General features: G+C 40.0%; 1 protein-coding gene across 1 annotated transcript in view; it reads right to left on the bottom strand.

The window, feature by feature from the left end:
• The window catches only part of TMEM131 (transmembrane protein 131), a gene marked incomplete at its 5' end in the record, with an annotated part of 192,115 nt that overhangs the window by 99,569 nt on the left and 76,251 nt on the right, over nt 1-16,295 (bottom strand). The window contains one exon of the mRNA XM_079721265.1: nt 2,120-2,243. Within this exon, the coding sequence (XP_079577391.1) occupies nt 2,120-2,243 (124 nt within the window). The remainder of the gene's footprint in view (nt 1-2,119; nt 2,244-16,295) is intronic.

Here is a 16,295-nt window from a genome sequence, read left to right on the forward strand (position 1 = left end):
GGTTCGTGCCCCGGTCCGGGAAGATCCTGCATGCCACGGAGCCACTGGGCCCGTGAGCCATGGCCGCTGAGCCTGTGCATCCGGAGCCTGTGCTCCGCAACGGGAGAGGCCACAGCGGTGAGAGGCCTGCGTACCGCAAAAAAAAAAAAAAAAGGATCTATTTGTAACTCTGCTATTTATTTGGTCTTCTTTGTATTGTGATAGGAACATGATAAAAGTAAAAACCCTGGTCTCTAACAAGGGTGAAGCTTGATGTTTAGAAACAACAAAACATTGCTTGAATTAGCAAAGTAAGTTAACAAGGTAAAAATAAAATCTGTAGTGTAGTTGTGAACTACTTTTAAACTGTTTCCATTGCACTTCACTATTTTGCCTTTTAACCCAACATGTCTCTACACTTTGGCAATGCCTGAAAGCTGGATGACTCCATTTACACCTAAGTGTGTCTCCATACACGGATTGTAACGTATATGACCCATGCTGTAGCTTAATATGATACAAATCCGTGGGGAGGCCAACAGCACACCTAGACCCTCACCTTGGCTCTTGTCCCTAACTGCATGGCCACAGGCAAAGCCCTCTGGGGTTCAGCTCTTCATTCATATAATGAGGGTACTGGACTAGGTCTCTCTTAGACTGGGATTTGACTGTTTGAGACCATCAGCACATTTATAAAAATTGTGGAAATATCTTTTAGGTAAAACAAGTAATAACTCAAGGGAAACTTGTTTTAGAAAATATTTTAGAAAACGGATGCTTTCCAAGAGTACAACAAGAAAATTAAAACTTTATCATCAAAATATGCTGACTTATCCATTCTTTGTTTACAAAATAGCTTTAAATTTTAAAAAAGCCAAACTTATATGCCATTATTTATCCTAGAAGTTGCTACTTAATGACAACGTACGATGAAGCCAGGATTTTAGAAAGGAGAAATGTAAAAATCGAAACAACTGATATAAATTTATATGCTAAAAATTAGTTATTTAGTCATGTCTCTTCAAAGGTGTCAGTGAAAACCCTCGGAAGATGAAATCAGGCTCCATTCATTTACTTCTCTCTGACATTTGCTATTTGGCTAATTATTTTGGAAGCCTATATATTAAAGCTTAATGCATTCTCTCAAATCCAAAATTTATTAAGATCTTTTTTTTTGCCAGATAAAAGTTTTTTATAGTAACAAGTTTGCATACTATCTACAAAAATGATTATAAGTAAAATTTTATAGGACACCTGTGTAGGAAGAACCCTAAACAGGCCCTCAAATTTCCTGCCCTAATTTCTGTGACTGTGAATATGAAGGATACCACACCTGTGATCTGCACTACTTGATAAAAGGGATTTTGCAGATGTAATGAGATTATTAGTCAGCTGACTCTGAGTTAATCAGAAAGGAGACTACCCAGGGGATGCTGACCCAATGACATGATTAAAGCAGAGTTTTCTCCACTGGTGGTAGGAGAGGAGGTCAGATTTCTAAAGCGTGAGGGAGATGTGATGCACCAGTGCCGGCTTCAAGATGGTGACAAGGAGTGTGGGTACCTCAGGGAACTGAGAGAGGTCTCTGGCTGACAGCCAGCAATGAAACGGGGACCTCAGTTCTACAACCACAAGGAACTGAATTCTGCTGACAACTTGAATGAGTCTGGGAGTGGATTTCCCCTGAGTCTCCAGTCAAGGACTCAGCCCAGCTGACATCTTAGTTACAGCCTTAAGATACTCAGAGCAAAGGACCCACTGGACTTGTGACTTACAGAACCATGTGCTAATAAGTGGGTGTTTGTGGTGATTTATTACACAGCAATAGAAAACTAACAGAATGCTGAGGAATTACCTATTATTAGGAAGGACAAGAAAACCAACTGAATGTATGAATGTTACATTTTTCAGAGTGCTTAAGTTTCAAAGTTGATTTGTTAGGCTGTTTCATGTTGAGAAAAACAATGTGTGTTGAAAAGTAGAAGTGATAATTCTCAGGGAATGGGGCAAACTAAAGTCCAGAATAAATGTGAAACATTCAAACTAGATTTTAATTACAGCAAAGTAAAATTATACACTAAAAACCCTAGACATTTCAACTTCAAACTCAAGAGAAATCAAATACGGCAGAGATGCTTACCCTATTTTGAAAAAATGATGCATGAAAATGTGATGTTGTAGCAGATATTGATACTAAAGTAATAGTTTCTTCAGAACTAGGATTATGTAAGTAAACTTTTTCCATTTTTGGCATTCCAACTGGTCTGTAAAAACAAAAAGAAAACTGTTACAAATACTTCAAAGACAATTTCTAGTTTTAGAGTTAACCTCTAGTTGTTAAAAAATTAAACATCAAAATTATTTAGACAAATACATACCCAAATGTATGAAATTATATATTAAATTAGTTTATATCTAAAATTACACATAAAATGCATGCATTAGCTATTCAGCAAATAAAATTATTGAGTGCCAACTGTATGTCACACACTGAGCCAGGTACTGGGATGTAAGGAGGCAAGTCTCCACCCGGATGAAGCTTGCAATCTAGTGAGGAAGCAGGCAGGGAACAAAACGGTCAGATCCCTTAATTACTTTCTGTAATACCACCTATCGCCTGCTTCTCTACTAATTCTGAATCTTATCCTCCTCTCCCCAAATTCCACTGATAGATGCTCTTCAATTTAGAAGAAGTTTAGTGGCAACATTATGTGAGCAGATCTGCCTTATGAGTTAGGGGCTGTTGTTATACTCATTTTATAGATGAGGACACCAAGGCACAGAAAGCTTAATTAACTTGCCTAAAGTCCTACTTGGAACCTCACTCTGAATCCAGGCCATCTGGCTCTAGTCCCTGCTCTAACCCTCTCAAAGGAACAGTATAAAGCACACACTCGAGGTCTGATATCCACAGATTCATTTTAATGTTCTCCATGGCATCCACATTACAGTTTGTCTGAAAAGTGAAACCTCCTCAGTATGTAGTCCATTAAGTACTTACGTTGCTAATCATATTTGCACAGGCTTCCTAGCTTGACAGCTTAAGAGAATTCTGCAAATAAATTACTTTTTTTCAGAGTTCTCTCTAGTTATTTAATTGGCGCCTGTCTTTTTTTTTTTTGCGGTACGCGGGCCTCTCACTGTTGTGGCCTCTCCCGTTGTGGAGCACAGGCTCCGGACGCGCAGGCTCAGCAGCCATGGCTCACAGGCATGTGGGACCCTCCCGGACCAGGGCACGAACCTGTGTCCCCTGCATCGGCAGGCGAACTCTCAACCACTGCGCCACCAGGGAAGCCCTAAATCTGCAATTTAAAACTTCCCCACAAATAAAACTCCAGTCCATAAGGACTTGACTGGCAAAGTCTACCAAATATTTAAAGGGACTATTCTACCAAACACTTTGCGGAAAAGAGAGACGCTGATACAAAATGGGGAAAGATGAGAAAGGACTCTGTGAGGCTGGATTTGAATTGGGAAAATATGAATTGGACTTACCAGTATGGGCCATGATTTATGCATGTATACATATCAATATATACATACATAATGCATATGTATATATACATGTATATATTCCTCCAGAGATTGGTCCACATGAGCACAGAAGCAATGACATATAGGGGCAATGAGCACATTCAGTGCCCAGATCTGGGTTTCTAAATGTCATTTCCCACTGAAGAAACCAGGACTTCTTTAGTTTTGGCTAATTCCAGGTCTTGGACAAAGCAAACATAAGGAAGTCTAGAACGTTTGTTGTATCAGAAAGCAAAGAATTGTTTAAAGATAATAGGACATATCAAAAAAAGAAAAAGGAATCAGCTTAAACAGGCTCCTACTGGCAAAATCTGTAAAATTTGGAGCAAAAAGAACAGTGAAAGTAAAGGGTTATAACACACTGATTAAAAAACAAAACCCATGAGTCTATAGCAGAGATCAACAACTTTTTTCTCTAATGGGCCAGACAGTAAATATTTTAGGCTTTACAGACCATGCAATCTCTGTCACAACTACCCAGTCTGCCACTGTTGTGCAAAAAGCAGGCATAGACAAACGTAAATGAATGGGTATGGTTATGTTCCAGTAAAACTTTATATATAAAAACAGGCGTCAAGGGCCATAATTTGCTAACCCTTGGTCTATAGTGATGATCAAAGAAAAGAGGGGAATACTTCTTTACAGAAGAATCTTGATTCCTAAATGAAAAAAACAATGATAGAATTTGAAGGGGAAAAAAGGAATCACCATTTTGCAACTATCGATGTAATGACTGATTCAGGTAAGAGTCTATGGGTAGTGATGAGGTAAACTATTAGATGAAAGACTGATGGAGAACAGGATAGCAACCCTACAGATTATTTATTAATTACAAAGAGGAAAAGCCATCTTTACAATTTACAGGATCTGGCAGATAGTACACCAATGAGTGCTCAAACTCAGCATCAACAATAATTAGAAATATGGACATTACATTACCCTGATATAATGTAATACAACATTATCTATGTAATGTTCTTGACAAAAATGTTTAGCCTGAAATCTAATCATTAGGATATAATCAGGCAAATCCAGTTTGTAGGCTATTCTATAAGTCAACTGACCTGGACTACAAAAATTTCAATCTTATGAATAAAAAAAAGAAAAAAGGTAGGAAACAGTTCTAGATTAAAGACACCTACCAACCAAATGTAATGTGTCATCCTTAATTTAAACCTGGTTAGAGGATGGAAGACTATATTGCTTTTGGCAATTAGGGAAATTTGAATGTAAACTATATATTAGATAATGTTACTGTATCAATATTAGATTCTTTGGGTGTGATAATGGAATTGTGGCTACATAGGACCAGTCCCTTAGGATTCACACACTGAAGAACTCAGGGGTAAAATATGATGTGTATGTACATTTACTTTCGGGAAAAGAAGTGGAGTTTGTGTGTGTGTAGAAAGAAAAAGAGACAGAAAAGGTTAACTCTTGGTGAATCTGGATAAAGGTTATGTAGGTGTTCACCATATTGTTCTTCCAACTTCTCTGTACTTTAAAATTTTTCAGAAGCTGGGGAAAATATTAAGACTTTCTGTTCAACAAAATACCAGATGGGAAAATTTAACAGACACATGACAAGCTGGGAAAAGATATCTGCAGTGTCTAAATATCTTTTAGACTTTAAGGTTATTTTTAGACTATAAGAGGAATTTCTAATTACTAAGAACCCCAAAAGAAAAATGGTCAAAGGATATGAACCGGCAATTTATAGGAAGAGGAAACACAAAAGGCCAATAAGCATATAGAGATGGATATTCGAACTTACTAGTGATCAGAGAAATGCAAAATTAACAAGGCATCATGTTATCCCTATTTAACTAGCAAAATTAGAAAGTTGGCTAATGTTAAGTGCGAATACAGGGGACACGGCAATACAGGAATGCTTGTGGACTGCTAGGAGGAGTACAGAGAGGAAGAGCCATTCACAAGAGCAATCAGGCCATACCTAGATACGTGAAGTGTACTCACACTCTGTAACCTATGCATTCCACTTTGCGCTTATAATTCCAAAGAAATTCTCATGACGGTCCGTAAGTGACCCTGTAAGAGGATTTCACTGTAGGGTTGTCTGTAGTGGTAAGGCAGGAGAGGCAATATGTGTAGCCATCAAAGGGGGAGTTAACGGTAGAGTAAGTACTCACTATTTTACTCCTGTGGTTAGAAATAAGAGAGCAGAGAAATAATCTAACAAAAACAGACCTTTAAAAAGGTAAGAAATAGAATGAGCTATGCAGCCACTACGGAAAACAGTATGGAAGTTCCTCAAAAAATTAAAAACAGAACTACCTTATGATCCAGCAACCCCCTCTTCTTCCCACATCTGAAGGAAATGAAAACAGGGTATCGAAGAGATACATGGCACTCTCAGGTTTACCACAGCACTGCTCACAATGGTCAAGATATGGAAACAACTTAAGTGTCCATCGATGGATGAATGCATAAGGAAGCTGTGGTGTATATATACACGATGGAACATTATTCAGCCATGGGAAAAAAGGAAACCCTGCCATTTGTAACAACACGGATGGACTTCAGGGCATTATGCTAAGTGAAGTTAAGTCAGAGAAAGACAAATCTGTATGATATCACGTATATGTGGAATCTAAAAAAGCCGAACTCATAGAAACAAAGACTAGAATGGTATTTACCAGGGACTAGGGGGTGGGGGTAAAGGAGAGATGTCAGTCCAAGAGCACACATTTCCAGTTAGAAGATGAATAAGTTCTGGTGATCTAATGTACCGCATCGTGATTATAGTTAATAATACTGTACTATACGCTTGAAAGTTGCTAAGATCTTAAATGTTCTCACCACAAAAAAGAAATGGTAATTATGTGATGTGATGCAGGTGTTAGCTAATGCCATGGTGGTAATCATTCTGCAGTGTAAGTCAAATCAACGTGCTATATACCTTAAACTTACAATGTTATTTATCAGTTATATCTCAAAGTTGGAAAAAAAACTGAATGAGCTATATCACAATATTATTTATATGTTAAAATATAATTACATACATTAAAATTACGTAAGAATAATTTCTAACTGGGTGGCAGATACAAAACTATACATATGTCTTATTCATTTGTCTGTATATTATATTTCATAAAAAAGAAAAAAGGTGAAAATAATGTGGTAAAGTAATGAAAATACTCTGGAAAGTAACATTGCCCTATAATTGTTAAGCATCATCATATAAAAGTGAAATAAAGCATTCAGAGTCTTTTATTTTTCCTTCTGCTTTAGAGTGACCACATCAGTCCAGATGGCTTTGCTATGTGGGTTGTTTACTTGAGGTCAATGAATCAAAAGGTATTTGCTGAGGACCTACATTTGAGCCACCACTGTAACAATGCTACCTTATCTTTACAGGTGCTTCTTATATAGCCATCAATGCTGAATCCTGTTTAGTCAGACAGTAAGCCCCATATGTTGTGATATGATCCCTCAATAATTCAATTTGAAAAGTACTTTAACAAATTTTATCTAAACAGAATATTAGAGAACTTAGGGTGGAAGTGTTATAATTAAACATTATGATAAATAAACTCAAAGCTCATTTTATCGTCCAAGCAGAAGTTTTAGTCTGTTTCCTTAGAGGTTTGCCTAACTTCCTTATTAGGACTTCTTTTGGGGGTAAAACCCTCAAAGTCTAAAGTTGGGCAGAATTACATGCACTCAACCTGACTTTTAACACAGTCACATTATTTCACTTGATTCTCATATTCTGTATCACCTAAATCAACATCAAATGTAACTCAGCACCACTTATTCGTTTCTTCTGCAGCTTCATCTACAGTTGACTCTTGAGTTGTTTTAAACATTCTGTCTTTTCTAGAATGGGATAACAATACCTTCTTTCCATACTACCCAAAAAAGTCACGTTCCTATGCATAAGGTCCACAAACTATATAAATAAGAACTCTTCACTGTCTTTTGTAAACATTTAACACATTTTTAAGGTTTTGAAAATGGGTTGTGCTGCTTTTTATTTTACACACCATCTGAGAATTTCTTTATAATGCTGACATGAAGTTTTGTTGTTGCTGAGGTTCAATGTCTTCTGGTGCCTCTAAGGCTTAAACCAAGACATATTCCCCTTCTGAGAGCTCATCACTGCAGATACCACCAGCTCTTGCCAGAAGCGGGAAGGCTGTAGAGAAGATGAACTCCCTTAAAGCCTCTCAGCAGAGAGCAGGTGATTCTGCGGCATTAGCGGTCACAAAGAGGCTGCACCCACAGACCGCCCTTGAGAGGCAGGACCCCACAGACGAGTTTCCTGCTTTGCAGGAAAGCAAAAACCTGGTCCAGAACTGCTCCGTGGCTTACAGCCCCGCCATCACAAAATGCTCCATGACCCTTTCTGTGGCTTACAGTTCAGCCATGAGGAAAAAACCCAAAGGTGAACCAAGACTTGGGCCCTGAGGAGGGGACAGGGGGCATCCAGAGGCAGGTCTGCGACAACGCGTTTAGGGTCAGGAGGCAAGAAGCTGAGTGCCCTCGGGAGCCCCCAGTGCGTGGACTTCCTCCTGCTCAGATAGAGACGTTCTCAGGAGCTAGACCTCTTGACCACCAGGCTCATCGATCTCAGGTAGGGTCACGGGACCCTAAAATAATTAGGGAAGTAGGTACAGATCCAGCTGGGACTTCAAACTATGGCCATGATGCTGCAGGAAGAAGCTTTACAAAGACAATATGGAAGATAAAACTCTTCTTCCTCAAGCTTTATACACATATAAGTAGAGTAACAGTACACAGAAATAAAAATGTCCTCCTTCCACCCTGTAAGTTCACCGATTATGTGCTTTTCTCAACAAACATGCTCTTTTACAATTCAAATGTCCCAGAGGCTAGCTGGCAACCAGTGTTTCTCCTCCCTATGAATTTGTTCTTAATGTTTTTCCTCCACTGACCTCAGTGCAATCGATCTCAGTTTAGATAAAGAAGACAGGGTATAAGACAGACAGGAACTCTGGGGGATCCTTGAAGAAGACAGGACTGAAGATGGCCTGCTACAGGAGAGGGCTCTGGGGTAAGGAAACAAGCCTCGAAGCCTCGAAGCAGGGGTGGATCAGAAAGCTTGGTTTGCAATGCTGGTGAGGCTGGCCTTACCCTTTCTTCTAGGGATCAAAGAGGAAAGGCCCTAAGCCACACCCTCCAGAAATGAACCCTTGGAGAAGGGTCATCTACTTACGTTGCTGAGAGAAGTCTGGAGTAACAAGAACTGAGGGAAGGCGTCAGCAGGCTATTCCAGTCACTCATGCACACACAGAGCAGGCTTCCTGAAGTTCCAGGTGGTCCAGACCATGGAAGCAGAAGGAGGTCTCCTTGGATGGACCAGTTTACAGACCTCATACAAACAGCTTCCCCTGCCTCTCCCTTTCCTCAGTTCCCTTGACCAAGTGGAAGACTGAGGAGAGAAGTCACACTGAACCATGGAAAACTATGCTCAAGTACTAATACAAGTTTACTTGTAAATAAATAAGCAGTGCATCAGTTTTCTATGCTGCCTAACAAAGTACCACAAACCGAGAGGGTTGAAGCAATGCCCATTTATCATCTCTCAGTTCTGTACGGTAGAAATCCAGGCACAGCATGACTGGTGTATCTGCTCAGGGTCTCACACATCACGGCTCAAAGTCCCCTTCTAAGCTCATGCAGGTTGCTGGCAACGTTTAGGTTGCTCTCAGCCTCTTGCCATATGGCCCCTGCCCTTTCCAAAACCAACACAAAGAAACTCCCTTGCATCAAATACCCCTCATGCTTCAAATCTCCGACATTTCTGTCTCTGATTGCCACAGCCAGATGTAGAGGGTTCCTGTGATTAGGTCAGGTGACCAGATTACCTCCCTATCTTAAAGGTCAACTGATTTGGGACCTTAATTACATTTTCAAACTTCTTTGAAAATTCTACAGCAACATCTAGATTAGTGTTTGCTTGAATACAATTGGGAGAAGGTGAATGTGCACCTTAGGGGCCAGGAAGCTGGGGGCCATCTTAGAATCCTGCCTGTCATAAGCATCATGTGTGACTACTTGGCTAGACAGGTAAGATTTAAAAATAAGACAAAGATTTTCAAATGCCTGCTAGTGCTGGTCCAGTTTGTTTCCATTATCAGCTGCTCCAAAGACAGAAGGAGGGCCAAGGGGGTTAGTGTGAATTATTTATAGACAAACCAAGCTGAGATATACAGCTGTTCTCTGGGCTGTCAAGAGCAGGGCTTCTGACTAACTGTCCATATTTTACAAGAGTCTGAGGCTCAAAAGAATTAGGAAGAAGCACTCATGAATTAGAGACTAGGTTGGAAAGTAAGCTGCGATTTTGTGGTCAATGGCAATTTTTCTAGCCACAGAAAGATGACAATGCAGTGCCACGAAACAGCTGAAGAAATGGCTGAGTAGCTGCCCTCAGGCAAACTTTGTGAATGGCAGTGACACAGCAGTCTATTAAACACAACTTCTGGCAGGAATTTGGGCCAAATCAATATGCACTACTTTGACCACTCGACTACCACAAAATCTGACCATCGTCTCAAACACATTTTAGACTGAGGGCTGAGCTGGAGTGTTGGTTGAACAGTTAGAAATTGGAAAGCTAAAAAGCACCAAACATCCCTTTAGAAAAGAGGGCCTACTTGATTTTCTTGGAATACCAAAAAGTGATTAGGGAGAAATGCCTCTCATCAACTGAACTTGACAATAAACACCTCCATTTTTAGCAAGTTTATTCAATTTCCACTTTTTTAAAAGCCATTAAGTCTCTGTTTTAAACTTTTAGATTTGAAATCAAGATTTTCTGCACTTAATAATTATATAAACCAAAGAACTCAGTAAAACAAGTTCCCACCCAAAGAATCTTTTAAATCTGCCATAAATGTTTGAAAAAAGCAGTTGTTATGGAAACAGAAAAATATTTAACAGCACTGGCATAAATAACTGCGGGGGGTGAGTGAAGCAGGGGGTGGGGGGAAGGTGGTGGTCAGGCCCAACATTGCTCCAGGCTGACTGCTACAGAGAGAGGGTGGGGGGAAGGGGGGGAAGAAAAGAAGGGCAGAGGGAGAGGGAGGGAGAGGGAGAGGGAGGGAGAGGGAGAGGGAGGGAGAGGGAGAGGGAGGGAGAGGGAAGGGGCAAAAAGTAGAAGCAAAGAAGAAAGTTAAACAAAATGGATGTAAACAAAGAAAGCCTAGTTTCCAAGAAAGTTAATTGGATCAAACGTCAAAGACATTCTAGAGGGCGGTAGGGACGGCCAGGGTAGTGAGAGGAGTCAGGCCACGGCGGTTTCGAAAGTAGCCATGGAACTAGAGCTGCATCCTTGCTAAAGGACAGGAAACCGTCTTGGAGACCCTGGTTGGCAACTGAATGCAACCTGGAGTGATAAATTTCATCCGACTCAAAAGTTCTTCCAGTTACTGCAAAGGGTGTTTTAAAATTAAGAATGGCTTCTGGTTTAGCAAAAATGACCACAAGCAGTAGAAGTAGTTCACAGAAAACGTAAGGCAAAACTTCAGTGCATAAGTCAAGGTACAGTGAGCAATGATTTCTGATTACTTACAATTTCTGGAAAAAATATTATGAAGTGTGTTCTGCTAAGGCTACTTCTCAAGTCCTAAGATTACTGCTAGACATATGAAGCTAATGAAACATTTACAGCATGGGCATTAATTAAATCAGTACATTGCTGGATCAAGAAGAAAAGGTATAGCAAATGTTTAATGAAATGCTGCAAAAACGCTTGAAAATGCAAAACGAATTTTACTGTAGCAGAAGAAATCAGCAGGTAATCTTGCTGAACTTAAAGACAACATACGTCATGTGGTAAGTGTGAAAGCCAGATACATAAAGATAAATAGTGCGTATTTATCTTGATAGTCGGGTCTAGTAGGGAAGCAGACATCAAAAGAAACAATTAGAGCAATAACCAGCACTGACAGAAGTTAGTAGAGGATGTCAGGTGTGATGAAGAACCCAATTCCAGTTTTGATGTCTCACTGCTGACAGTTTTCAAGCCCCACAATGTCCCTTCACCTTATGCCCCACATCTGGGCAAGCCCACAGGGAAGCCTGCACACTCTCTCTCCAGTCTACTAAGAAGTTCAGACCATGCAAGCAAGCCTGCCCAGCCTCACCCCCTAAGCATAAGAGCCAAGCCAGTTTCCTTTCTCTGCTCTTTCAAGCCATTTTTCAGACCTTGGGATCCCTCCCTGCTCTCTCCAGAAAGCTTCATTATGTGAGGATAACAAATCTTTTCAGCCCTTCGTGGTGTGTGAATCAGTCTTGACACCTAAATCAAATTTTGGATGTGGATCCATCCCAGCTCTGTGGAGTGAACACCACACCATGGAAGCAGGGAGGAAGGCAGTTTCTACCTCTGCTAGGCAGGCTGGGGAAGGCGTGCTTTACAGAGGACTGAAGGTCATCGGGGGTTCAACGGGCCAGGGAGGTTGTAACGGGCTTCAGCTGGAGTTCCTGCCCACTGCACGACTTTCCTTTCTCTGGGTGAAACCCTGATAATTACAGAGACACCCCCTGGAAGACACATCCACTACCAAACACCGTCCTTATCTGAGTGGTGAGGGAGCCACCTCACCTAAGCGAGGCTAATGACTGTACTACTCTGAGATTTTTCCAACTAAAGTAAAAGAACCTATTATTCCCGGAGGGAGGGAGGCTAGAGAATGCGGGTCTGAAGAACAGTCAGTAGATTTGCTCTCATCATTGTAGGGAAAAGACATGGGCAGTGGGAGAGAAGAAGCCAACAGCAAGTGGGGCAGAGATAAGAGATGGGGGGCGGGGAAGAAAGGCGTAGTGGTGCTGGATAACGCGCATCCTGTCGTTCCCAGGTCCCACTGCAACTCTGAACTTTCTGCAAGTATATTACAGTCCTTGGAATTCCTTCTAGTATATCCTTATTTTTGCTCAAGTCCTTTCAGTTAGATTTCTATCACTTAGAACCAAACAACGACAGCACTGACCAAAACAGAGGGATTACGGCACTCTGTAATTACTGTTAATTTTCTTACAATACCAATAATGGCACTGTACTTATGCAGAATGTAGGCATGAAATGTCATTATGTGTGCTACAAATGATTTAAAAAATCAACAAAAATATGAATATGGCAAAATTTTTAATTACTGAATTTAGTTTAAGAATATATTCACTATCTATTCTATTTTTCTGTATGACTGCATGAAACCTTCCATGAAAAATTCTTTTTGGAGAGGAGCCTCTTAAAGTATGTATAACATGCCTGGAGCTTTCAAAGAGAGTTTGGCCATCACCTGAGCTAAGAGACTCCCAACAACAGCTGGATGTGAGATTGCCGTGCTTCCTTGGGATCCTCCCCAAGTGCCTGCCCGTGGACATCAATATTCAGGTCCTGCCCTTGAGGCTCCAGCCTGCTCGCAATTTTCCCTTCCTGAGTGCCTGCCCCTGTACACTTTGGGCTTGCTTAACCAGCTCCCACAATTATATAAGCCAATTCCTTATAAAAACTCCACACATAAACATATACGGACACACACACACACACACACACACACCACAAATCTGACTGGATCTGTTCCTCTGATTGAACCCTAATACATGTGTCCACATCTTCTCCCAACTCTTACTTCTATAGATCCACTTCTACCTTTATGAGATAAAAACAAACTCTGTTCAGTGCTCTCAGGCTGGACACAGAGAAGTTTAAATTAAGGGTAAATTTTTCTTCCTTTTGCTTCTGCTCTTTTGCAGCAGCATATAAATTTGCTGCTTTGGGGAACAGTCCAGTCTAACTCCGCTATCCCTTTTCTGTGCTGTAGCCAAGAGCTCACACTCTGCTTCAAACAATTTTCTTCATCATATAACCCAACCCTCGTCTGTCCTGGAGTGCATCTGTCTGTTCGCACATCTTCAGCACATCGTCCTCTCCAGTCATAGATTAATTCATTGATTTCTATCAGTGCTCCTTGTACATGACACCTAGTTACTCTCTAGCCTAAATATTAACTAAAAATGTTTTACATTCTGCATATCCTTTCACCTCTTAATTCCATTTTTTTGGACTCTCCTGAGGAACTAGTCATGGTTGTGCTTAAAGCATTAGTTTCAGCACTGATTATAAGAACAAAGAGTTTAAAACAATAAATGAATTTAAAAAATATATCCATACAATTTGCTGTTCTTTGATACCACAAAATAATGTAACAGAAAATTCTATGGAATAAAAAAATGCACAGTGTATATGTTTAGAAAGCAGGTTAGGGACTTCCCTGGTGGTGCGTGGTTAAGAATCCACCTGCCAGGAATAAAGACGCAAACGTAGAGAATGGACTTGAGGACATGGGGAGGGGAAGGGGTAAGCTGGGATGAAGTGAGAGAGTAGCATGGACTTATATACACTACCAAATGTAAAATAGATAGCTAGTGGGAAGCAGCCGCATAGCACAGGGAGATCAGCTCAGTGCTTTGTGACCACCTAGAGGGGTGGGATAGGGAGGGTGGGAGTGAGAGGCAAAAGGGAGGGGATATGGGGATATATGTATACATATAGCTGATTCACTTTGTTATACAGCAGAAACTAACACAACATTGTAAAGCAATTATACTCCAATAAAGATGTTAAAAAAAAAAAAAAGAATCTACCTGCCAATGCAGGGGACATGGGTTCAATCCCTGGTCTGGGAAGATCCCACATGTCTTGGAGCAACTAAGTCCATGCGCCACAACTACTTAGCCTGTCCTCTAGAGCCTGTGAGCCACAACTACTGAGCTTGCGCTCTACAGCCCGCGAGCCACAACTACTGAGCCCACGTGCCACAACTACTGAAGCCTGCGTGCCTAGAGCCTGTGCTCCGCAACAAGAGAAGCCACCGCAATGAGAAGCCCATGCACCACAACGAAGAGTAGCCCCCACTCACCACAACTAGAGAAAGCCTGTGGGCAGCAACGAAGACCCAATGCAGCCAATAATAAATTAATTAATTAATAAATTTATTTTTAAAAAAAGAAAGGTTATAAAATAGTTTATGGTCAGAAAATACTGTTATATTTTTGTAACTCAATAAATAAATACAGATACACAGAAAAAGAATTTGAAGGATAGAAGTTCAATGTTTATGTTTCCGGGTGGTTGGATTACTGGTAAATTTTTACTTCTTTCTCTTGATAAGCATTTTCTAAGTTTACCACAGTGAGCATGTACTGCTAGCATATTGGGCAAAACCCCAGTAAATTTTGTAGTGGTGATTTAATAATCTGTGGCCTAGAACAGGAATTCTTTACTAGCCCTTAAGGATCCAGATATGGACTTTGATGGGGATGGCTATAAAACCCTTGAACCTATGTGCAAAATGTTATTTGTATGTGCAAACTGTGTGTGTGTGCATTTGCGAAAAGGAAGGAAGAGGTTCTGACAGCTTTCATCTGTTCTTAAAGAAAACCATGATCCAAAAAAGGTTAAAACTACCAGTCCAGAATTTTGCTTGCCCTTATCTCAATTTCTCCTATTTGGGGGTGGGGCATTCATTATGTAAAGCGTTGAGGGGCAGATAATTTGGAACAGGAATTACCAATTTCGATTCAGATATTTTGCACACCTGAAAATTTCTTTATCTCAGGGGATGCATGAAATTTTCAAAACTCCCTTAAAGAAAAAATGAGGTGAAAAACATTGGATATAACTTTTGAAACAATCTCTCTAAAATGGTTACTGCTAAGCTTTTCAAAGTAAGAATACTCACTATGTTAGACTTAAAGTTTTGCTACTGTACCCTGATATCCTCTGTCCCCAGGCTCATGGTGTCATCATAAACATGGCCCATGCCATAGTCCTAGATTGGAGTTCATCAGAGAGATAGAACTCATCATTATTTTAAAAATAATGAACCTTCTTGCTAAAGATCAAAATGCATGCCATGTTTCATTAAATATCTTGGCATTTGACAGAAGGAGACTATGGGTGATATATTACTGTGACTGGATTAAGAACTCTATGTTTCTGCCATCTCAACATCGTATCTAAACCTTTTTATAGGACAGAAACAATAGTGATGTATTTCCTATCTGAACATTATGGTCTTTAAACCTAACACCCACAAGTCAATTTTACTATTTATATAACGACTACTTGCAAATACTGATTCCATCTACAGGTACAAAAGGAAGCACACAAACTTCTCTCTGCAGCCCCACCCCAAAAATCCATGATCTCTGTAAACACCTGAAAAGATGGAGTTGTTATCAGATAGCTCTTCTTATGCTGACTACTCTACCATGGTTTTGTACAAGTATAACTGATATATTTGATTATTCTAGGTTTGAGATTGTAAAGAAATTATTACAGAATTAATTAAAGAATGTTAAAGAATGCAAGGCTGCCTACTGTGGTGCACATAAAAACTAAACGAAAACTTGACATTAACATCTTAGTGTAGAAGAACAGTTTCAGGTACCTGGTTTCAAATAAAAAGATTAATACACTTCCAAATTTAAAAATACCCTGAAATATTAAACAGAAATTATTTAAATTTAATGTCTTCACTAGTAGAAAACGGTTAACTACAACTTTGACAACGTTAAAAAAATTAGTTTTCATTTATTGAATCAGAATAGACCTGCATACAGCTCCCCCTACCAATTCCCTTTTAAATTCTTTTCTTCTAATAAATGCTGGAGAGGGTGTGGAGAAAAGGAAACCCTCCTACACTGTTGGTGGGAATGTAAATTGGTACAGCCACTATGGAGGTTCCCTAAAAAACTAAAAATAGAGCTAACATATGATCCAGCAATCC

Source organism: Hyperoodon ampullatus (genome assembly GCF_949752795.1).
Source record: "Hyperoodon ampullatus genome assembly, chromosome: 15".
In the NCBI taxonomy this organism is placed as follows: Eukaryota; Metazoa; Chordata; class Mammalia; order Artiodactyla; family Ziphiidae; genus Hyperoodon; species Hyperoodon ampullatus.